Raw genomic sequence first — 24,429 nt, forward strand, 5'->3', positions numbered from 1 at the left:
ATACATTATATGTTTAAAAAAAAAAGAAGAAGATAGCAGGAAGGGAAGAATGAAGGGGAGAAAGTCGGAGGGGGAGACAAACCATGAGAGACGATGGACTCTGAAAAACAAACTGAGGGTTCTAGAGGGGAGGGGGCTGGGGGAATGGGTTATCCTGGTGATGGGTATTAAAGAGGGCACGTTCTGCGTGGAGCACTGGGTGTTATGCACAAACAATGAATCATGGAACACTACATCAAGAACTAATGATGTAATGTATGGTGATTAACATAACAATAAAAAAATTTAAAAAAAAAGAGCTGCACTGGGGTTGTGAGGAGTGGTCCATTATATACTTTCAAGTCAGGAGGGGGTTAGGGACAGCGTAAGTCTCTAAGGAATTTGGAAGCAGGTTTCCAGGACCTTGAGGAGGCTGGCTGTTGTTAGGAAAGGGCCATTTACTACTGTCTAGTCAAACCGTAGTCGTGAGACCTTCAGGTGTGTACGGGTGGGCCATGTGCTTGGAGGATGATGGCCAACATGGATCTTGGGGGGTAAAGATAAAGGAAGTTTTCAAAGTAATTTCTTTAATTTTTTTTCTAAATTTTATTATGTTATGTTAGTCACCATACAATACATCATTAGTTTGTTTTTTCTTTAAAGATTTTATTTATTCATTTGTGAGAGAGACAGAGAGAGAACAAGCAGGGGGAGGGGCAGAGGGAGAGGGAGAAGCAGACTCCCCGCTGAGCAAGGAGCCCGATGCGGGACTTGATCCCAGGACCCTGGGATCATTACCTGACCCGAAGGCAGACACTTAACCGACTGAGCCACCCAGACCCACATCATTAGTTTTTGATGTAGTAATTTCTACATGTTAAAGTAGACTCAGGATCCTGGGGGTCAGGCTAAGATTTCCTTTTGCCCTTAGCAAAATATTAACAACCAGTCATCCCTAGAGGAAGGTCACTCTGCCTGTTTCAAGGACTTGTCAGTGGGCTGTAGGTGGTAAGGAAATATAATAGTTTTTCTTCTGCCTTTGTTTCCCACATCAGGAAGTATAGAAACAGAGTAGGAGATATATGGGGAATGGTGAAAACACTGTTGAACACATAAGAATGGAGTTTCAGAAGGAAAGGAGAGACAATAAGGTAAAAGCAATATTTAGAGAATACTAGCTAAGAATTTTTGGAAACGAAAAAAATAATGAGACTAAAGAAATGCCATTAACCCCAAGAAGGACAAATACAAAGCAAACCACATTGAGTCCCATGATAGTGTCATAGCTGAAAACCAAAGACAAGTAAAAAAAGCTTCTAAGCACCCCAAGAAAAAAGATATCTTCCTTCAGTGGAACAGTGATGAGACTGGCTGCTGACTTTTTTTTTTTTTAAAGATTTTATTTACTTATTTGAGAGAGAGAGAGAGAGAGAACAAGCCGAGGAGAGAGGCAGAGGGAGATGGAGAGGCAGGCTCCCCGGTGGATAGGGAGCCCAGTGTGGGGCTCGATCACAGGACCCTGGGATCATGACCTGAGTCAAACACGGACGCTTCACCGACTGAGCCACCCCGGCGTCCTAGGCTGCTAACTCTTAAAAAGAAAGATGATGTTCATTTTTAGTGTGATGAGAGAAAAAACTGCCAAGAAAGAATTCAATACTCTCAAAAATATCCTCAGATGAGGCAAAATTAAGATGATTTCAGGTGATCAAAAACCATGAGCCCTCATTATCAGTAGGCCTGTGCTGAAGGAAATCCTACAGGGGGTTTGCAGGCAGAAGGGAGATGACCCCGATGAAGACACAGGAGGAAGGGAGAGCCTCGGGAAAGATAAACACATGGCATCTCCAAGTAACCCCTGACCGTAAACGACAGCTATAATGCCTACGGCCTTAAAATAGACGTCAGATTAAAATACATTACAATAACACAAAAGGCATGAGGGGGTAAATGGAATGAAAATGTTGTCAAGTCTTGAATTGACTGGGAAGTGGAAAAAAAGTGATTGGAGGTTAACTCCTATGAGACAAGGATGTGTGGCAATTTTGGGAGATGCCTAGAAGCAGCAGAACAAAATGTATAACTGACAGTCTGAAAGGGGAAAATTGGGATAATAAAAGGAAACATGAGATGAGTGTGAAAGCCTGCCCCTCCCCCCAAGAAGCCGGTGCCTGCCCCCACGCCGGCCTGTGCCCACTGCTCCTCATGGGGGCTGGGCTCATCTCTCAGAGACCTCTGCCCTCTGCTTTCTCCTCCTCACTCTCTCCTGCCCATGTCTTCCGCTGAGTGGGGTCTGGGATTTATGGCGGTCTCTCAGACATGAGCATACACTCACTCCAGTTAGCAACCGTCCAAATAAATTATGTTTGCTGAGTTTCTGAGTGATGCTCTCTTCATCACTCATTGCTCTTTGTAAAATCTCACTTCCAAGTATGGATCTACACAGGACGATGGATGCAGCTGAAATTGGGGCTTCCAGAGAAACTACGCTGGAATCTGCTCCTTTCTGGCGGCTGGAAATGGAACCCCAGTTCCTGAAGGTGAGGTGGTGAACAGAGGTGTGGGCAGCACCTTTCTGGGCTGTCCTGCTCTAACTGGTGACATGGGGACAGGAACAGCACTGACCTGCGGGAGCTGCCGTCGGGACTAATTTAATGAACACCTATACAATGTGCAGTGTGGTGTGTGTTGTTAGCAACCTGGGCTTGTGGGGACCGGAGCTACGTTGTCAGGTGCCTGGACCTCAAAGACGGTGGCTGCAAGGACTGCCCAGTGAGTCCCACGCAAAACTAGGTGGTGTGTTTGTGATCCCAGTCTACGCTGAGATTTGGACCTGCCTTAGGAGACAAGTTGCTCTGTTTCTCTGTGTGTAAAATAAGAGTGTGGTTACTTAATGCTTTCTTAGCTATGGGGCTATTATGGACAGTAGATGCTTCATGGTTGTAAAAAGTTGTTTCCTGGGTAAAATTTCCAGGATGACGAAGTTATTTTTAGAATACGGAGTTTGGAATTGACACTTGTGGCATCGGACAGGCAAGCACAGCTGATGGACAGAGGCAGGAAGGTTCGAGTCTCTGTGGCCCAGGAGGAAGGCAGACCTGCAAACCGTACACCAGCTCCCGGCACTGGTCCCAGCAGCCAGGACACACCGAACACGGCAGAAGGACATACACAGCAGGTGTCACCAGTAGGTGACTAAGGATGTGCGCGTAGGGAACACTGTTTGATAGTCATGAAACCATTTGAGATTCTCTTATAGACCAACATCCACATTTGCAATAATTCAAAATACCCGTAGGCTGGCTAATTAAATATGTCATGCATCGCCAATCCCAGGTGAACTGCCAATGTCAAGAACATGGATTGTTCAATATGGGGGCTCTTTAAAACTAAGCTGTAACTTTTCCAGTTCAAGTTACCCTGTGCCAGCTTACCTCCCTAACTTTTTCCTTTCTTTTTTTTTATCTTCAACAATTTGAAGATTTAAAAATGCATAGTAAAAAACAGAAGATAGTAGAATAGAATAGATATTAATGTTGCACAAGAGTTTCTATTCTTTTCTTTCCAGAACTAGAATATGATGGACTGTCCCCACATTTTCCAAAGTATAAGCTCTTCATTACAGCTGCTGACTTACTCTTTCTGAGGATTCCCACCCTCCTGATGGAGTTGAGATGCCTGGAAAGTATATTACAGTTGATGGGTTTCTCAGCTACAACAGTCTTTACTTGTTTATTTCCAAGTATGGACCTCCTAATGGATTATCTGTTGGTTTCTGAAATATTCCATTTGTTATATTTTTGTTTTTATCTGAATACTGTAATTTATTTCAACAATACTGTGATATATTTCAACATGTGAAATATATTTGCATAAAGAGAAATAAGACCTGTGGTGATCAAATTCCTGTTAAAATAAGAGGAATATCATCTGGTTTATTTAGTGCTGGGGATATTCAAGTCACAGATTTAGTCCTGAATATACTTATTAGCTTTTCCTAGACAGACACTTCTGTTCTGAAACCAAAGCCTCTACCTTTAACCCCAACCAACCAGCTGTATACACTGCATGTCATTAGTTACCAAAAAGACCTACTGGAGGTTCGGTTGGGTGGGAACTCTAACTGCACAGCAGGGAAAAAACTGGCAAAATTCAGAGTGCTTCCCACACGCCACATAGCTTCATTAGCACCCACACTTTGCAGATCACAGAGAGGTTAAGTAATTTGTCCAAGGTCACACAGCGACTGAGAGACTGACCCAGGATTCGAATCCAGACATCTGGCTCCTGCCTTCATACTCTTGAACACATTATAGTGTCTCTTGACCCTCTTACCACCAATTGGCAAGATCACGTTTCTTCCGTATTTTCAAAGGATTTGCATAATGGCTAGGTATTTAGTAAACAGCAGTTGAACTGAATTCTTATAGCCAAAGTCAGTATTATCTCTTTATATAAGAAATGCAGAGTATTTAAACAAAAATGTAAATATTAGCATCATATTTCACACTAGCATTCTCCACGGGAGTTTTATGGGTTTAACACACAGAGAGAGGGCTTGGAGACAGAGAATTTCTTTCCTCTTCTGATGGGCCTAAGTGGCTTAAACAGCAGAATTGCTCATTTCTGATACTTACCTGAAGAGGCAAAGAATTATGCTTCCGGTTGTAAGGGAAATCAGAGAGACACTGTAGCCCAGCGTGTAAATGGCCTTCACCAGGATGTAGAACGTAATCTACAAAGAGGGAACAAAACAGCTGTGAGGTTTTGGTGGTCAGCACTGGACCAAGCAATGCTTCCTTCACGCGGGCCCTCGCTGCCTGTCTCGGGACACACCAGACAGCGTCAGCCCACCTCCATTCTGAACCCAAACATTTTATTCTCTCTAAATGCCCACCTATTTCCTTAAAATTCATTCTGAGTGACTGTGTGGAGCAGGGAGAGGGATGACCTGGGGGTCCCCAACTTCGCTCTCTGATCACTATTAAATATGTCATGCATCACAAACCCGAGGTCAACTGCCGATGTCAAGAATATGAAATAAGCTGAAATTTTTCTAAAAAATATTTTCTAAAAATAAGCTGAAACCAGAGGGGGCTTGGAGGGGTGCTTCCCATGAGAGAGCCCCAGAAACCACAGGGGACTGCTTTGAAAATATGTCCTGACCTAACTGGGTTTTGCTGCTCTGGACCCCGTGAGGAGTGAGGACCCAGGGGACATTCCGCACTGGCCCTGATTTCTCCATATCCCTGTTCACACCAGCTTAGTGTAAACTCTAGAGAGGGGATGGTGCCCACCGAGCCGATCCCCAGCCCTGGGGTCAGCCAACAAACACTGGGGTAGGAGGGACGGCCTTACTCCTGTAGCTTCGTGGGGCTTGGCAGCATCTGTAGGTCAGTGGACCCCTGCAGGCTGGTCTGCACCCACCGTCCAGGCCCATTGTTGTTCTTTACCATCAAGGTGATGCCCTTTTGAGGAGAGCTTTCCCTCTCCTTATTACCCTTATTATTGAAGACTCAATATGGGTAATGACATATTTCAGAAGTAAACTACAAAATTTGGAAAAAATGAATTTCTAGTTAATATTTAATGATAAAATGAAATTAATTGGTATAGCCTCTCAAATAGTTCAGGCAATCAAGGTTAGCATGAAGCTTGATCGGGTAAGCTAATGTATTAATCTGATTTTAGAAGGGTTTTTCTTTGTTAAACCTCAAGGTCCCGTTGTCATTCTTTTTAGCTCAAGAAGAGAGGAGATGTCATGCTGGCATTCTGAAAACATCCTTGAAAACTCGAATTTTAAGTCTTTGTCCACATTCTATATTCTGTTCTGAGTGAGAGATTATAAATAGGACTGGGGCATCCTGAGCAGCTTTTCACCATTTTGTCTTGTGATCAGAGCTCACATTAAATAACTGGAAAAGGCAATATTTCAAACCTACCAAAAGCATAGAAAACAATATATCATACTTAATGAGTACATATCATGTATCTAATATACCCATAACATGTAATACAAACTATACATGTAATAACAGATGGTATCTATAATATACCTACCAACAATCTCCAACCAGAGGGATAACTGAGCAGGACGGCGGGGAGACCCCAGGTAGCCGCTTCCCTGACGCTGGGGTGCTGGCGCCCAGGGTGCCTCCACAGGGCGTGGGCACGACCTTGCACTGTTCCGACCTTTCTGATGAGTTCTCTTCTATGCGTGGACTGCACGTAACTTTTTTTTTTATCACCCCTCAGCTGTGTCGTCTGTTATCCAGTATTGGCTTCACGTGTTTTTAGTCCCTCGGCCTAATTGTACCACTGCTCTAAACGGTCAGTCTTTGCTGGGTTCCCTTGTTTGCTCATTCCTTGATTGTTGCTTCATCCTTTCTCGATTCTCAGTTCTTTTTTCTGTCTTCATTTTACCCCTGAAGCCCATTTCCTGGGCATTTTTAATAAGAGTCTGCTGACTGTGGATCCAGTCGGCTTGTTTTCTGACATGTCTCTTTCCCTCGTATTTCCGAGGGGACATTCCTCTTCTCCAGGCCCTGGGAAGGTATCTGCCGCCTGCCCTGTGGCTTGCATGTGCATGGGCCATCGGGCCTCGATCTCCAGCATCTTCTGGCAGCTGTGGGGTTCTCTATGTATGTGGGGTGGTCAGGCTCTCCGAATTGGACAACTGGTGGCTCGCTCGAGCTGTCACCCACTGCATTTTCTCCGGCCAAGCCTGCAGTCACACTGACCTCCTGCCCCGAGCGGTGCTGTCTCCTGCCCGTCCTCCCGGCTGCAACCGCTCCTGTGCTCTTGGAGCCCACACTCCCCATCCCAGAACTCTGGTACCTAAGTCTGAGTTCCTGTGTCATGTATCTTCTTGACTTTCATGTTTAGGTCTATTTTTTCCCTTATAAGGTCTGGTAAGAGCATCTCGTTCCAGGTTTATATTTTTAATTTCCACTTTTTTTTTTAACATTTCAAATGCACTTATTTGCATTCTATGCCTGATGACTCCATTATCTGAAGTTCTGAGGATGTAATCTGTTTGTCATCTGCTGACTTTCACTCACAGTGGCTTTTTCTTGGTGTGGTCTGTGCATTTGGAATATAAGCTTGTCTTCGGAGTGGACCTATGGGAATTTGTAAGGTCTTGGCAAAGATGCTTCCTTCCAGGAGCACCTGTGTTCACTTCTGCCAGGTACCCCCCCACTGCTTCCATTCAGGACTCCTTACATGAGTGTGTCAGCTCAGAGCTGCCATACCACGCACAAGACAGAAATGGGAAAACCCAACCTGCAGGAGGGCATGCCCGTGGTGACAGATTTTTAGATTTCCCTCCTGGAAAGTGAAGTTTCCCTGTCACATCCATGGTCAGATTTTTGGTCTAGCTCTCAACTCCAGCCGCCCACCACCATCCACACATGCATGCTGCTCATCCCAGCTCTTCATAATGATCCAGCAGTTGCCCCAGAAACCACCCGCCCCTGCTGCCTGGCACCTGATTCTCAGCTCTTTTATTGAGATTTTTTTTACTTTCTTGAAATCTCAGCTGTGCGTTTTAAAGCAACACTGTTATACTTTAGCATTTTTGAGTGATTTGTACTGGGAATTTTTTACCTCCAATTTCTTATAGAAGATTTTTATTTCTTGCTGAACGTATTTGGTATCACTGGTTAATTTAATTCATTCTGTTCAACGCATTTACTCAGTGCTTAATTGGAACCAGACACTGAGGAAGGTGTCTTGGGAACAGGATGAGTGGGAGAGAAGGGTCCCGCCCATGAGGAACTCATAGACATATTTTCACCACTGGACTGACTGTCCCAGGAGATAATGCATGAGCTAGTAATTGAGATAGGTATAAATTAAAACATTTTTTCTGTGTTCACTTAAAAAAAAAGAATCTCCACATTTCAATTTATATTACTTTGCTTAAAGATGGTTTAGATTTTACATTTCTCATGTTTTCAGTCATTTAAGAAGGCTTAATCTGGTTATTTGCAAATTGCCTCTGTTAAGGGCTTTGAGAAGCAGAGTACACTCCAGGGCAAGGTAGAAACCTCAAATAAAAGGCAGCACTGGGGAAGTTTTACCAGAACAGAACGCAAAACAACCACGTAACAACTGAGCAACGCCAGAACCAAGGCTAAAGGCCACAGAATTATGTGCAGTGCTTAAGAGACAGGAAACTTTCTCACAGCCAACTTTTAAGAGAATGAGGCATATCACAAGAAAACAATCTGGGGTCTTTGCTCAAGGAGGCAGGATGAACAACTTTTGGGGTTTTTCTGTGTACATCTAAATCTCCTGTATTGCTACCTATGTGGACAGAACTGAAGACTAAGAATTACTGTTTAGAACACGAACCCTAAAGAACCATGTGGAGTTCTCCATCTTTAATGCAATTTAAATTTATTTTCATTAGCAGTGGCTAAAACCAGCTACGTGGTTTCAAGAACTGCACAGTGGGTCTGCACGGTGCTTTTGTTTCTGGGCTCCAGGACCTTCCCAGCCTCTGCCTCCTGATCCAGCTTCCTTCCCCCACCCTCAGAGACCTGCTTTCTCCTCTTGGTGGGGCCATGATGTTAGGATCCATACCAGTGTTTCTCCCAGTGTGACCCCCCAGACCAGCAGTAACAGCATCACTTGGGGACTTGTCCAAATGCAAACTCTCAGACCCCACCTGTCCCTGCCTGCCCCAGGACCAGAAGCCTGCAGTGATTCTGATGTGGCTCGTTCCAGAACCTCTGGTCTACACCACAGACAGAATTAAAATGTACATAAGACCTTTCCTGTGCCTGCCCAAAACCCTCCACAGAGCCCCTTTGCTTGTGAGCAAAACTGTGTGCCCTCATGAGGCAGCTGCCAGCCCCTCCTCACACTCGGGTCCCTCTAACAAGAGGGCAGCCTCCGCTTGCTCCCTTCATTGCTATGCGCAGGCTGTGTCTTAGCATTTCCACCCTGGTTCTCCTACCCACCGCTCAGCATTCGTATCAGGGCCCTTCCTCTGGGGACCTGCCCGCCCAGGCTCTGCCCTGCCCTCACCAGGTCACACTGTGGTGGCTGGAGCTCCCTGAAGCAACCAGTCTTGTCCCGTCTGCACCCAGCCCCCAGTGGGCCGCCGGGAACTGGAGATTGCAAAGCTTTACGGTTTTCAGACCTCTCCTTACCACGTCACCTGATCTGTGGTGAACTAGGAGGCTAGCATGATGGCCTCTGCCCAGCAGAAAGGGCAGCCACAGTCAGAAGGGGGCACTGGATAAGTGGGAAAGCACATCCTAGCGTTGGAGGATCCAGGTTTGGACCCCCGGCGCTGTGTCATGTCTCTGTCCTTTGCCCATAAAACAGGAAAGACGAGAGTGACAGCACTCCCTTTTTGTTAAGGACACTTTTACTTCATACTCGTCCAGGAAGCTGACAGTAGCAGGCCCTGAACTTTGGGGCTTCCGCTGAGGTTTCTCACAGCAGCGTCTGGGGTTACATCAGGATGAGCGGAGAACTCATTAAACACAGCAGGTAGACAGGCGTGAAGTGACTGAGCGCGGGGCCTCCAGAGCAGAAGACAAGGCCATCCCTGCCTAGTGGACGCAAACTTCTTCCAGAACAAGCTCTCCTGGGGGCTCTGATCTCTCAGATCCTGTTTCTTGCACCTCTTCCCCATTTTCCTAAGACTACAGAGGGCTCAGGCCCACTCAGCTGCAGTTCTGCTCTCTGAAGGCCTCTGTTCATGGGGCATTGATAGGAAAGTAAGGACCAAATGGTATTGCTCCAGAACAGCCTATAAATTATTAAAACCCTGCCATCCCAAAACAAGGGTGAAACCTAAAAACCCAGTTGCTCATGGATCTAGCCACTGTGGGTGGGTCAATCAAGTGGGTTAACCGACTTTGTTCTCCAGTGACTAGATGTAATGGATTTCCTACTCTTAGCTGCAAGCATGGTGCTGGAACCGAACAGCTGGGCCTGATGCAGAGCGAGAGCCGGGGTCAGGGGGCCTCGTGAGGGACATGACCGCGTCCGAGGCAGCTGTGCCAGGAAGCCGGTGGAGCTGAGGGTACAGGGCCCTGGCTTGCCGCCCCCGGGAGTGCTGGGTGGTTGGTGACAAGGAGGCCTCCCCATTTAAAGAGATCTCAGGTGAAGAGGGCCTTGATGTCTGATGCTTCAGGAACCTGTGATTTCATTTTCCATCAGGAACAAACATTTGCTTTTATATGTAATTTTATATGTATCTTTAATGTTGTATTCTTTCCTCCTTCTGGAGAGATCCTGCGAAGCACAGCCTTCATAGGCATGGAGGGAAAATGCCCGGCAGGAGAGCCTGGCCAGTGGAGGTATTTTCTCCCAAGCAAAGAAGTCGTGATGCTTTCTTGCACAGAAAGGGTTGTCAATACTCCTTGGGTCCTGAGTGCCACAGCGCAGGGTGACCAAATGGCAGAGTTCCACACCCTTCAGTCGGAGGACCGGACAACCCTGGGTCCCCTGCGGATGCAGAGCCACGTGTTATGATCACACGTTTGAGGCTGATTTACTTGGAAAAGACCTTCATCACCATCATCACAAATCAGGAAGATAAAACAGTCCAGCAACGCTTCCCCTTTTCAATACTTCTGAGGGGCCTGAATGGCCCCTGAGGCCCTGGAGGGGCGGGTGGTGGGGACCCTCTGCTCTGAGTCACTTCCGAGTTGGGCAGGCAAATTCTATGCTCAGCTTTCAGTTGGTGTTCCTGCCTGGGAGGTGGCAATGTCCCAGAAAGAGGCCGGGCTGGCCCTTCTCTGCCATCCTGTCACCGGGGACTGCTTCCTGATCCTCACAGCAAGCGTGTTGGACTGGTGATGTCTATAGCCTTTTCTCATTCCATGAATGCACGTCTGTGCTGGAGCTGCAATGCAGACAGAGCCCTTCTCAGGGAACACTGAGGGCCCAGCCAATGTTTTCCAAACAGTGAGTCATAACTAGGGTGACCACACACTCTGATTTGCCCAGGCCGGGCCTGGCTTGCATCTGGTGTCCGGAGTCATTATTAATAGCTCCTCCTTTCTCTCTCAAGAGGCCAGGTTTGGCTGACATATGATACAGTCACCCTATTATAACCCATTAGTAGGTTATGCAATCAATTTAGTGGGCAGAGACCAACATTTAAAGAAGAGTAGCATAGAAAATGTGGTTTTGTGAAATGTTTGTGCTGGGTTGTGGTATGAAATGGATTTCCAGCTGTGCACTTTAACCAAAGGCATTGAAAGACTGTTGGCTAGACCAGAGACTCCTGACTCAGCCCAGCACAGTCTTAGAAGCTTTCTGGTAAAAGCCATGCCCACCTATTACCTCTCCCTTCAGCAAAGTCAAGAGACAGACACTCAGCTGTGTTCTACTCTCCTGAACCTACAGATGCCTTCATCACACGCATCACTGCCTGGAAAACAATGGTTTCTCCCAGAACCCGCTTAGTAATGATTTACCTGCTCATCAACAAGTACCCCTTTGCATCGGGGGCAGGAAAAACACCACTGAAGCTCAGATAGCTTCTTCTTAGGATAGGCCCCACTTGAATTAGAAGGCACAGTTCCTGTCCTCAGGGTGCGTAAGTCCTGTCAGGTGAACAAGACCAAAACACACCTGCAAAACGAATGAGTAAGAGCTAACCTGCATTTCTAACTCCGAATTCAGACTGAATGGCCAAGGCATGAGCAGGGCCAAGAAGAGGTGGGTGGGGGGAGCTGGTAGAGGGGCACTCGGCGGGGAGGAGAAGCATGTTCTCCAGGCTGCAGGGGTGGGGTGGGCGCCACTGGCCAGGAGGAACGGGACATCTGGGCCCCCAAGAGACAACATCAACACTGGTGACACTTCTCCCGACTCCAGGACTCGTGCGTGTACGCGGACTCACACAGCCCAACTCCCTGTGTGGTGGCGGGCAAGGCCTGAGGGCTGTGCTTGCTTCATGCTAAAGGACATGCAAGGGTAGGGTGCCAGTCCAGGGGCCTTCACTTTGGGGTGGTTTCTGGGGTTGTGGCAGGATTCCGGGAGGCTGTGGACCAGCAGCCCTCTGTCAGATTACAAGGAGGTGCCTGTTCTCGCCATAAAGAGTGGAAACCTGAGGCTTTTTTTGTTTATTTATTTATTTATTTAAGATTTATTTATTTGTTGGGGGAGGGGCAGAGGGAGAGAGAGAGAATCCCAAGCAGACTCCCTGCTGAGCACAGAATCTATGGGCGGGGCTTGATCTCATGACCCCCAAGGGTCAGACGCCTAACCGACAGCACCACCTAGGTGCCCCAAGGCTTTCTTTAAAACAAATGTGTTAGAGATCGTTGGAAACTACCACCTATTTACGGGAAATGTGGTCCACGGTTCCATTTATTTCCCTAGTGCACAGCAAGACATCAAAGCCCCATTCCCAAGACGTACTCCTGGTCTCAAGACTCAGGATGAAGCTCACAATCACCCATTGTAAATTTTCCTCTTGCTAGTTATTGGCAAAATATCTTTTAAGACCCAGGTATTCTACTAAAGCCATTCTGCTTAGGGGACTATAACAATTCTCAAGACAGTGGTGGAGTGTTCTGCAATTTACAAAATGTAACACAAAATTCATTCACTTCTCCCAACAACCTTGGGAAGGAAGCAGACTGAATATTATCACCATGTTCCCATTAACAGACGAGGAACCTGAACACCAGGAGGGGAGAAGCAAGTTTAAGGACACGGGACCCTCAAGTTGTGGAGCCAAGACTCCAGCCTGAACCCCATGGTGTCATCCCCCAAGAGAGACCACAGTTACTCTTTTATTTTGATTTTTTTTTCTTTAAGAGGAATCAGTTCTGCATGTAAGAAGTTTGGAAGTTGCCACTGAATCCTGGTAACGAATGAAAGTCTGAACAAACTGAAAAACCAACCACTTTTCTTGGATCTGCAAGATAGGAGAGGACACAGGACCGGTGGCTGCCCCATAACTGGAGAGACAGACAGGTGGTCAACGGGAGTCACTGCTTGCCAGGGCAGCATCACGAGACTTACTACTGATGCAGCTGCATCCATCGAGACAGCCTGGCATTGGTGGGCAAAGGGGTCAGTGGAACAGAATGGAGCCTGAACAGAGATCCACATAAGTACCAGCACTGACATTTGACAACGGAGCAGAGGCAATTCAGTGGCGGAAGCACAATGTCCTTGTCACATCTACTAGAACCAGTGGGCATCCCCATGCAAAACAGGAATTGAGACTCAGACCTCAGAGCTGCACAAATGTTAATGCAGAACGGATCACAGATCCGAATGTAAAACATAAACCTAGGAAATGCCTGTTAGATGCAGAGGAGAGAACCAAGAAGACCCTGGGTGTGGCGATGCCTTCACAGACACAGCACCAGAGACAAGGTCCACGAAATTAAGAGCTGATACGCTGGACTCATTAAAACTAAACTCCTGCTCTGCGATCGACCATGGCAGAGAGTGAGAAGACAAGCGCAGACTGGGGATGATGAAGGGCTGTCACTCAAAACACACAAAGAACTCTCAAAACTCAACTGCAAGAAAAGAAACAACCTCATTTAAAAAAAAAATGGGCCAAACACCTTACTAGACGCCTCACCAAAGAACACGTACAGAGGGTAAGTAAGCTCATGGAAAGATGCTCCACGTGAGGGCACAGACCGTGGTCTCCATGGAACTGTGCTTGCGCTCCTGGGATCAACAGCTACAGCTCACAGGGCAGTGGGTTCTCCCTCTGGCTCAGGCCTCTGTTCCATGAACACACAAGACCACGGGTTCATTGCCTTCTGCATCTGCTTCTCCCGGGCAGAAATGCTGATAACAACAGTGCTGTGTCTCACGGCTTGTTGGGGGGTTAAATAAGATAGTTCACAGAGAGCTTAATAAATGCTCTTAGTAAGTGATTTATGTTACTTGGTTTGATTTTATAATGAAAACCATTTTTATAATGAAAGAGGTTTTAAAGATTATTAATCCAATGACCCAAGTCGTCCTCATTCAGGTGAAGAAATACTTCTCAAGCTTCCTCTGTACACGTGCTGCGTTCACAGACAAGGTCCGAACATGCTGGAGAGGGGTCTCCTGTTCCCCATCCAGCCCAGACTGGCCCTGCAGTGGAAGGGCAGGGGCCCCGAGCCAGAGCCTCCCGGCAGCTGCCTCTGGGTGGTCAGAGGCACAGCCCCAGCCTTCGGAGAAAGTGGAGGAGCCCTGAGCTGTAACTTAGGGGCCTTTCTAGTCGTGGATGCTTCACTTTCAGAGTCATGGGGAGACAGGCACGGGTCCCCCCTGGAACCATCAGAGACACCTGGGCATTTGGGACAAGTGTTGACTCCATTTGGGAGCTGGGCTCCACAGCTCAGGGGTCACAGGAAGGCCCCTCAGAGAGCTCAGTGCTAATGAGTTAGGAGCCGCCACGTGCGCGTGTGCGTGCATGCGGCCAGCATCCCACGCCTTCCTCCCCTCCCCTGTGAGGTCACCAGCTCTCCTGAGGAAGGAGCAGACACCTGGAAAATGCCTCTTGAGAGCTCAGGTGCCCCGTGGGGTGGCGGGTGCATCCAACACTGTCTGAGACCGCTATTCTGAATAAAGGCTGCTTTCCTGGAGAAACTCTGCATTGTTATTTCGCTTGGAGCCCGCGGTGATAATGGCCATGTGATTTTGCAGCTTGTTCACGTGCAGCTGCAGGGGTGACATTTTAAGGAGGAGGGGCGCTGGGGGGCAGGGGCCGCTCCTTCATTTAAGTCACTACATGGAATGTTCCTTTGTTGGTGTGGAGGGCTCGGAGGAAAAAAATGACTTTCTTTTTAAAATCCAAATATGACATTTCTGAGGTAAACAGCCATGGATATTTTGGAGCATTTTATCCCACTGAGACCTGAATGTCATTGTGAGAAGCATCGGACTAACCCCAACAGACAGCCGTTTATAGAATCACAGGCCCGTATTCTTCAGAAACACAATGTTGTGCGAGAGAAATACAGAGGAATGTTCCAGATTTTGAAACCCCTGAAGAGTCACGACAAGCTTGTACCGGGACCTGGAGAGGGTTGGGGCCCAGATGGCAGATGGGGTAACAGCAAAAATGTGACATTTCCTAAACAGGATGACAGTGCTGAGGTTAGAGAACATCCTCACTTTTAAAAGACTCACCCTCACGTTCTAGGAAGTAAGAGGGATTGTGCACAACCGGCGATGGGTGTCGATGTGCCCGCACACCCACAGCTCCCCGGGACACAGGCCGCCATGGTGAGACTCTGCCTGGAGACTCAGGCTGGAGACGTGTGGGTCCCCCGCACCTTTCGAGCATAAAAGGCACCACAGAGACACAGTGTGACAGTTGGGTTTCCTCATTGTTCTGACGAAGTCCAGGGTTAAAAGGCAAATGTGACTGAGAAATAATTTGACAAACTTGGCATAAATTTAAGAGGCTTTTTTTTGGACTAAAATTAGATTTTATTTGAATACAAAAGTAATATCTGCTTCCTTCTGAGAAAGTCGTAAATATAACAAAGAGGTTTTTAAAAGGGAGGACATAGCTATTACAAGGACCTCCCAGTCCTGAGGAGCTTCTGTCCTTTGTCAGTGGCTCTCGTGGTTCTCTAGCCCATGTCCAGCCACAGATCCCTCAAAGCCCACCCAGGTGACTGACAGTCAGCAGGGGAACTTTGTCAAAACTTCATCTTCCTTTTGCTAGGTCTCTGATAGAGCTCCCTAGTCCCCAGTGAAACAAATATTGCTAGTTTCCATCTTTTCCTCAATTATTTCAATTAGTCCTAAAATTTGTACACCAAATGGAGAAACTAGTCGGACTACTCGATGAATAGCCTGGTTGCTCCCCAACCTGCCGGAGGACCAGTGCCTTTCCTCCTGTCCCTACCTGAGGGTCCGGCCAGGGCAGCCAGCACCCCAGCCCTGCAGACTGCCGCTGCCTGGGCCCCAGATGCCTGTCTCCCCTGGCAAGGCTGCTCGTAGACAAGTCCACGGAAAGCAGGGGATCAGGGAGGTCAGACCTTTCTCAAGAGCCCCGTTCCAGGTTAAGACCAGTCTGGTGCTGTTCAGACTTCTGCCAGGGCCCCAGCCTGCAGCCCTGAGTTTTGCCCCATGTGCCCCGTCCTGTGGACACACCCGGTCCTCACCTTTGTTTGACGAGAAACGGAGGTCTTGTGCTCACCAGAGCGGGGCCCTGGGCTCCTGGCGGAGGCTTCCCACCCCTGTGAGACTCCATGGGTCTCCCTCCCCAGTGACAGTTTTTTCTTTATATTTCCTTCTTAAGTTCTCATCCAGATTCTTCTTTGGCCTTGGAAAGACTCATTCCTTTATTGGGCAAGTATTACACATCATTGTCCCAGGTTCAGTTAAAACTAGCATAAAAATAGCTGATAACTGTGCCTGTCTCATGAATCTTCTGAACCATGTCTCTGTTCGTGGTCAGATTTCCGCCTCACATGAGTCAGCCGGCTCACGTGAGCCCAGGCTCTGCCACAGCAGGCTGTGGCGCGGTGCTGTGTGCTCTGGTGATGGCGTTCTGACCCAGGCTTCTGCTCGTGTTGCCCCCTCTACGGCTGAGCAGCAGTCCACCTGTGCTGGACCCATATGCCCCTGAAAACCACAGTGGGAAGCTCCCTCCTGCCATCTGATGCGAAACGAAGCAGACACAGCCCTTGGAGCTGGTTCAGAAGCTGGACTAAATGGGCAACTGTAACAGAAGCAAACACAGGGTGGAGGTGCGCCAGATCTTGGGTTAGTTGGCATACCTGGAGGCACACACTTTGCCACGTTCAGGGCTCTCGTCCTGGCTCCACGTCCCACAGCCGCTGCTCAGCACGTCCCTGAGGGACCCCTCCCTGAGCAGTGGGATAACTGCATGCTCCCTCAGTCCTTGTGAGGACAGCAAAATGCCAAAGTGCGCCTGACCCAGCTGCCCCACGGACACGAGGGTGGCTGTGATCTTTGTTGTCAGGGTGGGGAATCTTGGGGAGGCCACACCAGCGTTTAGGCAGAAAGAGTTACTGGTGTGTCTGAAAGCTGAGAGGAGAGTGCAAAAATATTTTTAGGAATATGGCATAATATGGAAGAAATGTGTCCACTTGATGCATGGGGAGGCTGAGATGCCAGACAGTTCTCTTGGCTAAATTTAGCTGAAGCGCTCTTTATTTAAGAACTATGTTAGCAAATATATAATATAGGAGACACATGGAGTGCACCACCTTGTGTGTCCACTGCACCCAGGACGCCAGTGTGGGGCTGGGGGGCTGTCCTCTGGCCGGGCAGAGCGTGCAGCTCTAGGGCAGAGTCACGCGCAATGACTGAAACAAAGCCAAGGGGGCGGGTGCTGCCCTGGGTCATTCTACATTCATCTGGAAGACTCCTGATACTCAGGGAAAAGGAGGCACCTCTGACCCCATAGAAACCTGTGGTTGCTGAATTTCTAGGCTTTCCCATGTTTCACCAGCTCTCAGCATCCCTGGGAGATGGGTTGGGGGCCTGACCTGAGGGAGTGCCCTGAACTGGAGCCTCAAAACAGCCTTTGCTGCAGGAAAAACGCCAAGAGACTGCTGTGGTCAGGGGAGCCCCGGGGTAGGGGGCCAGGCCTGGAGGGATGGACCACCAGGCAGATAACTCCAGGTAGAATGACCCCTACTGGCAGTCCCGCCTGAGGCTGAGAACGTGACCCTAGGACAGCTTCTTCAGCCCCATGGGTGGGGACACCCACATGTCCCTGGAAGGGTGGGGGCATGGGAAAGGACAGAGGGCAGCTCCTGGTGTGACCCTTGTGGGCCCTGGGAGTGCTTCTTAAATCCTTAATGGGATGAAGCACTTCATGCAATGGTTCAGAGATCAAAGTCCGGAGGGGAAAATACTCCTATGGCAAGGCAGATGCCCGAGGGTGGTTTTGGTGGGAAAGGGTCATAGACAAGGAAGACTGGACACAGAAACCAGGACCTGGTGACAGAGTCTGAGCCAAGCCTGGCCAGCTTCATGATCCCACTGTGGCTTGTGAGACCCAGAACATAAAGGCCCAGACCACCGCCAAGCCCCCCTGCGACTTGTGGGCTGCCTTGGTCCAGAGTGTGAAGCAGCTTCACCATAGTGGTTCCCGCCATTATCTGAGAGGCCCTTGGGGTCTTCGGACACTGTTTTCCTTCGTGGGACTCCCCATTCCTGACTTTATCTTTCGATTCCCTTGCCACATGTAGCCAAGCCTGTGGCTTTTGTGGAGGCTAATTTTTTTCTTGAATTTAATTAATTCTGAAACCAACAAAGTTTGCACACACAACACCCAGGGCAGAGTCTGGCTGTGTGAGAGCAGGAAATCCAATTAAAATCATAAAACCGGGAGGAGAGTGAGCTGCTGATAAGACGAGGCGTGACATCGGAAGCAGAGTTCACTGGGCTCATGGCCGGGGTTGTGCCTCCCCTCTGCCGCCTGAGGAGACCCAGCTGGGGTCGCGGACCCTCCGGGCCCTCTGCACGTCCGCCACACTGCGTGGTTCTTGTCTTCTGCAGGAACCCTTAAACCACCAAGTATTCAAAGTATGTGAACGGCAGGAACTGCAATCAGGAAGAAAAGTCACTACTTTGGTTTTGTGCCTTCATTCTTTTCGCGTCTACACGTTAAAATATTTTGACTTTCTAATCCATTAGTAGGGAATATGCATTCATGATATTTGTAGAATCTCTGAAATGTTTAATTAAGAAGACAAATAACTCTTGAAACTGGATGGAAAAGTGTCAGAAAAGCAGGGACACTGTGCTTCACGAAGGCAGGGCTCAGGCACACACGTTTCCGAGGGCCTGGAAGAGTTTTCCATCCGTTTTCCTGGGAAGGCCACCTACAGTGTGGCCCAGGGGAAACGTAAGGAAGAGGAGCTGCCGGCTTTGACTTGTCAAGGGAGCCAACATCGCCTCGAATGTCAGCTCTCAGCACCGACCCACGGCCACACTGGGTTCGTGATAATAGGACAGACTCACAACACCGGGATTCCCAAGAAGCGACTGTGGAATATGAATGAATAGGGACGGGCCCACCCTCGAATAGGGACCCACAACTGGCTCTGAAGAAATGCTACTGGGAGGCCTGGGGACACTCTGCTTCCACCCCACGCAGGCATCTGGGATACCTGCAGACGGTGGAACCAGAGGTCCAAGACTGTTCTGGTTGCCGGGGCCTGTCTTCTTGCCCCTGAAACGGCCTGATGGCATCTATTAGGGTCACCTGGGAGGGAGGTGTCATGTGGCAGGGTGCCCTGAAGCCACTCCTGGAGCCCTGGTCATCGTGAAGAAGGGCAGTCCCCACTCCTGGTCAGCATGCCGGGTCAGCAGAACAGGGCCTGTGAACGCTTCCTGCTCCAGGACAGTCCTGAGGCTTCGGGTGAATTCTGTATCAGTTCAAGGCTTATTCTTAGCAAGCCAATAGGATGGTGTCCTGGTTTGGCCCTATTAAATAACTAAACAGCAGTTTGGGACTAGTCTAGAACCTGAAATCCACACGTTATCTTCTTATGAAGATGTGTTCTGAATTCAGATTCGACCCGAACAGGTCACCAACTTTGGGCTACACCCTGGAGGCTCAGCAGACACAATCATGGCACCAACCCTCTGTCTTCCAGCTGGAGCAGCTCAGTGGCTGCCAGAGCCATCAGTCCCGGTGTTCGGGGCTCTCTACCACCTCGTGTTTCCTGCCCAACAGGCGACTCACGAGAGGCTGACATCTCACGGGGCCTTCTCGCAGAATCCAGTGAGTACAAGAAGAATGACATGATGTCTCGCTCTGCCGTGTAGGACAGCCCCCGACCAGTGTGCAAAGCCTGATGTGGTGAGACTCCAAAACCAGCAGGCTGATCTGGAGCGGAGGGAAGACCAGGGTAGGAGAGAAGGCAGAGGAACCAAGAGGACCTTCTGTGGCATCAGATCCTGGATGTGTGTCCTTTTCCTGACACCCTGGGCGCAGCTCTGCACCCGTGCTTCCCGGGTCACAAGCCTGGCTGAGGGGGCAAATGACCCCCTGGTGTCCTGTGGGGCCTGCAGGATGGAGCGCAGCAGCACAGGCTCCCTGAGGGACACCAGGTGCGCACAGGTCCCCGAGTGGTTCCCGGCCAGCCGGAGAGAGCGCAGGCACCATCCCAGGCTTCACTTGCAGCTCAGGTGACTGCACACCGAGGGGGAAGGTGACTACTTCTGACAAGAGAAGCTGAATCTCAGTGACTGCACAACAGAAACAGAGCTGGGGCCCCGACCACGTCATGTCACACCCGAGCCTCAGTGTTTCCCTCTGTAAGGTGGGCTGTCACCAAGACTAAAGCAGACAAGGGGTCGGGGACATGGGGGATGTTAGTCAAAGTGTACAAACTTTCAGTTATAAGAGGAATAAAGTCTGTGTCTCACCAAAATAAAAATAAATACATAAATAAATAAATAAATAAATAAATAAATAAATAAAAGGTAAATATGTGAGGTGATAGATAATTAGCTTGACTGAGGGGATCATTTTACAATATATGTATATACACACATCAGAACGTCACGCCGCATACAGGCATATGCTGTGGAGATAATGCGGGCTGTTCCGGACCACCGCAGAAAAACAAATATGGCCATGAAGGGAGTCAAGCGAATTGTTTGGTTTCCTAATGCTTCTAAGAGTTATGTATACACCATCCCGTAGTTTCTGAATGTACAGTAGCATTACATCTAAGAAAATGACGTACATACCTTAGTTAAAAAATACTTTGTTGTTAAATAATGTTAATCATTATCTGAGCTTTCAGTGAGTCCTATCACTGATCACAGGTCACCCTAACAAATATAATAATCATCAAAATGTTAGAAATATTGTCAGAATTAGCAAAACATGACACAGAGAGATGAAGTAAGCAAATATCGTTGGAAATATGTCCCCCCCACACAGTGCAGCATTGCCCTAACCTTCAGTTTGTAAAGCACAGTATCTGCCAGGTGTGATCCTGTGAGGTACGCCCGTACCTTAAATATAAACAGTGTTTGTATGTCAGTCACACCTCAACAGAAAAAGTCCGCATGAGGTGATATTGGTAATTGATGTGGTTCATAGTGTGCACTGGACAATGCCAGTGATCCCACCACGCACCACCATCATCCTCACTGACAGTTGGCCAGACACCCTTCAATTAGTGAGAAACTCGCTAAAATGTAAGGTACTTTCTTTTCTAGGGTTTAATAATTTGGTGGCAAAAGAATTGGCTTTATACCATAAATCTTAGTGAGGAGAGCAAAGACAGTCCCTTTATAAAAAAGGAACACAAAAGATGTGTTAATCCCCCAGGAAAATGGATCTGACAGTGACATTCATACCAGTCTCACTGATGGTGGGGTGGCAGGGCCCAGGGTTGGAGGGTAGTGAGACCAACGTGCATGAGTAGCTAGGTATTCCCTAAGGCTCTTTAAAAGGGCCTCAAGTATGTTCCCACACAGCGGGTGTTTGCAGGGGACGGGGGCATGAAATGCATGGTATTCACCTGTCATTAATATGGCATTAGCAGGGGCGCCTGCGTGGCTCAGTCGTTAAGCGACTGCCTTCGGCTCAGGTCACGATCCTGGAGTCTCGGGATCGAGTCCTGCATCGGGCTTCCTGCTCAGCGGGAAGTCTGCTTCTCCCTCTGATCCTACCCCCTCTTGTGCTCTCTCTCTGTCTCTCTCTCAAATAAATAAATAAATAAAATCTTTTTAAAAAATATGGCATTGGGGGTGAAGGAACGCAGCCCAAGGGGGGACGGTGACCTGGTTTCCTGGTGGTAAACAAAGTAAAACCAGAGTCATACAATGTTGCAGGGTGAACATGCAGGAAAGAACAGCCACCCCAGCCCTGGGGCTGAGCAGAGCTGAGCGGACTTGATTTGACACATCATTTAAACAATCACGTTCCCAGAGAAGGGCTCATCTTGAGCACACCTCCTGGCCTCCTTACAGCACGCGGACCAACAGTGCAGCCCTTGCCATAGGCGGAGCCCCCAACACGCCCTGGGCACTGTTGGCCAGGGACACGCTCAGTCTCTCAGTTTGCAAACACGCTCCATTGTTCGTCCTGTCTCCTGCTGCTGGCCCACGGCTAAAAACACGGCCGCATGGCTTCTGGACAGCCCGCTTTGCAGCAAAGTCCTAGATAGGCCAAAGAAACCTGTCGGCAGAGTGGATGCTCGTTACAGTTCATTTCAGGCAGGCAGGGCCGTTCAGGCAAACTGAAAGCAGGCAAAGAGAATCAGGCTTTCCCGCCTCCAAAATGACAGAACCACGAAATGAACCAAATGCCGGGCACAGAACTGCAATAGGGACTTTGCCCAATTTGGCCATCAAGAAGCAGCACTGCTCTTCGCAGGAGAGGAAATGTACATAATTCTTGTCGGGCAGCACACAGATGCCGTTTCGTGGGCACTTCCAGAAAAGGGACTGGAAAGTGCGGGGGTCGCGCAGGGGCTCTTACCTTGCTCTCGTCCTCGGCATCACTGTAGCCGCAGGCGTCTATGAAATCTGGAAACATCTCTGACCACCCATCACTTGTACAGTTTTTGCTTAGGTTTCCTGGAAGATAAAACGTAGGTGTCAGGCCGGCGGGTCCACAGCAGCCGGCCCGGTACTGGCGAGCAGGCTCACAGGCGCACAGCCCTGGATGCTCCTCTCTCTGGTCACCAAGGAGCGGAGTCACAACCCGTTCAGCCACCTCACGGTGTGTGCGTTCATCCCCTGGAAGCTGGGTTCTGCGGGCCTGGGTGGCTCGAGGGAGGGCTTCTGTGTCATCAGGCACGGGTGCAATGGTAACGGTTATAATGGCTGGTGATGTTATTATCAAGGAGCACAGTGAAAATTAGCAGACTCCTGTTCTTTCGAGAGAGAGAGAGAGAGAGTCATCGCCAAATCCCAACCATTCCAGAGCCTGCTCTCCCATTCCATCCTGTTCTGTGCCAGTTCCCTCACTCGGCTGCCCTGGGTGTGCACAGGAGGCAGCACTGGTCACTGACGTTAGACGAACAGACTGTGGGTATATAAGATTTAAACTGCACGAAATAAAGGCAGTTTTAATCTTACAGCACCATTTTTTTTTTTGCTCTGAATTATATAAATGTGTATGTTAAACTCAGGAATGCAATGTTCCCTCTATTTAAAAGAAAGTGTCAGGGCACCTGGGTGGCTCGGTTGGTTGAGCCTCTGACTCTTGGTTTCAGCTGCTCAGATCATGACCTCAGGGCCATGGGATCGAGCCCCGCATAGGGCTCTGCGCTCAGGGCAGTCTGCTTGAGATTCTCTCCCTCTGCTCCTTCCCCCCACCTGACACTCTCTTTCTCTCTCTAATAAATAAATAAATTAATTAAAAAAAAAAGACAGTGTCCTCAGTAGGTGACCGCAGTAGGTGCTGAGCGGTGGTGAGTGGCCTGAGGGCCGGGCACTGATCACCTGTGACAGGGCTGGGACTTTGCAGGGCAGGCTTTGGGAAGCTCAGGCCTGGGAAGGCGCTTCCTGCCCTCGGCGCTGGGAGGCTCAGCGGCTGATCACCCAGCAAGCTTCCTCCCTGACTCACAGCCCCTGCAGTTTTCGGAAGAGCAGATATTTTCACTCGCGCCATCTCTTTTTGCTTTGGGCCAACACTGTGGGGCGGAGCATTACTGTTCGTTTTACAGATGAGACTGAGGTCCAGCAACACCCGCTGATGACTGAGTGGCGGAAGTAGGTTTTCTCACTCAAAACCCTTTATGTTTTCTACACGAGGGCGGCTTAACCAGACAAAATCAAGAGCAAGGCACACTCACGCTGAGGTGATAATATGCATAAGCGATTCTTGGCACGCTGCGTGGAAGCAGGTGGGAGGGCCCAGATCCTGAGCTTCTGGCAAGAAAGTGGGGTTAGGGGGCCTCAGCAAAGCCCCTGGTAGCATCACGTGGGCTTGCTCTGCCACTCTCTAACACCGCCGTCCCCTGCGTTTTTCTGATTCCAGGCCCCAAACCTCCTCCTGCTCTAACCCCAGGGGTCCTGGGGGCACCTGGAGGGCAGGGACCACAATGAACAGTGGAGGCAAGACAGAGTCCTGAAGGGGCAAGGCTTGGGGAGGCGAGAGAGGGGGCTGGGGATGTGACGGGGAGCCAGGAAGGTGAGAGAGGGCCCAGGGAAGTGGGGTGGTCTGGGGAGGTGAGACAGGGCCCGGGGAAGTGGGGTGGTCTGGGGAGGTGAGAGAGGACCCAGGGAAGTGGGGTGGTCTGGGGAGGTGAGAGAGGGCCCGGGGAAGTGGGGTGGTCTGGGGAGGTGAGACAGGGCCCGGGGAAGTGGGGTGGTCTGGGGAGGTGAGACAGGGCCCGGGGAAGTGGGGTGGTCTGGGGAGGTGAGAGAGGGCCCGGGGAAGTGGGGGGGTCTGGGGAGGTGAGACAGGGCCCGGGGAAGTGGGGTGGTCTGGGGAGGTGAGAGAGGGCCCTGTCTCACCTCCCCAGACCACCCCACTTCCCCGGGCCCTCT

General features: G+C 49.3%; 1 protein-coding gene across 2 annotated transcripts in view; it reads right to left on the reverse strand.

Moving 5' to 3' along the window:
- Positions 1-24,429, reverse strand: part of VIPR2 (vasoactive intestinal peptide receptor 2) — a 65,524-nt gene that overhangs the window by 15,788 nt on the left and 25,307 nt on the right. For both annotated transcript variants that reach the window (XM_073888922.1, XM_025859125.2), the window contains 2 exons: positions 22,412-22,509; positions 4,617-4,714 (listed from right to left, as the gene is read on the reverse strand). In XM_073888922.1, coding sequence (XP_073745023.1) covers positions 4,617-4,714; positions 22,412-22,509 — 196 coding nt within the window. The remainder of the gene's footprint in view (positions 1-4,616; positions 4,715-22,411; positions 22,510-24,429) is intronic.

This window comes from Callorhinus ursinus, unplaced genomic scaffold (genome assembly GCF_003265705.2).
Source record: "Callorhinus ursinus isolate GAN/ISIS: 27379988/994484 unplaced genomic scaffold, GSC_fseal_2.0 scaffold99, whole genome shotgun sequence".
Lineage (NCBI taxonomy): Eukaryota > Metazoa > Chordata > Mammalia > Carnivora > Otariidae > Callorhinus > Callorhinus ursinus.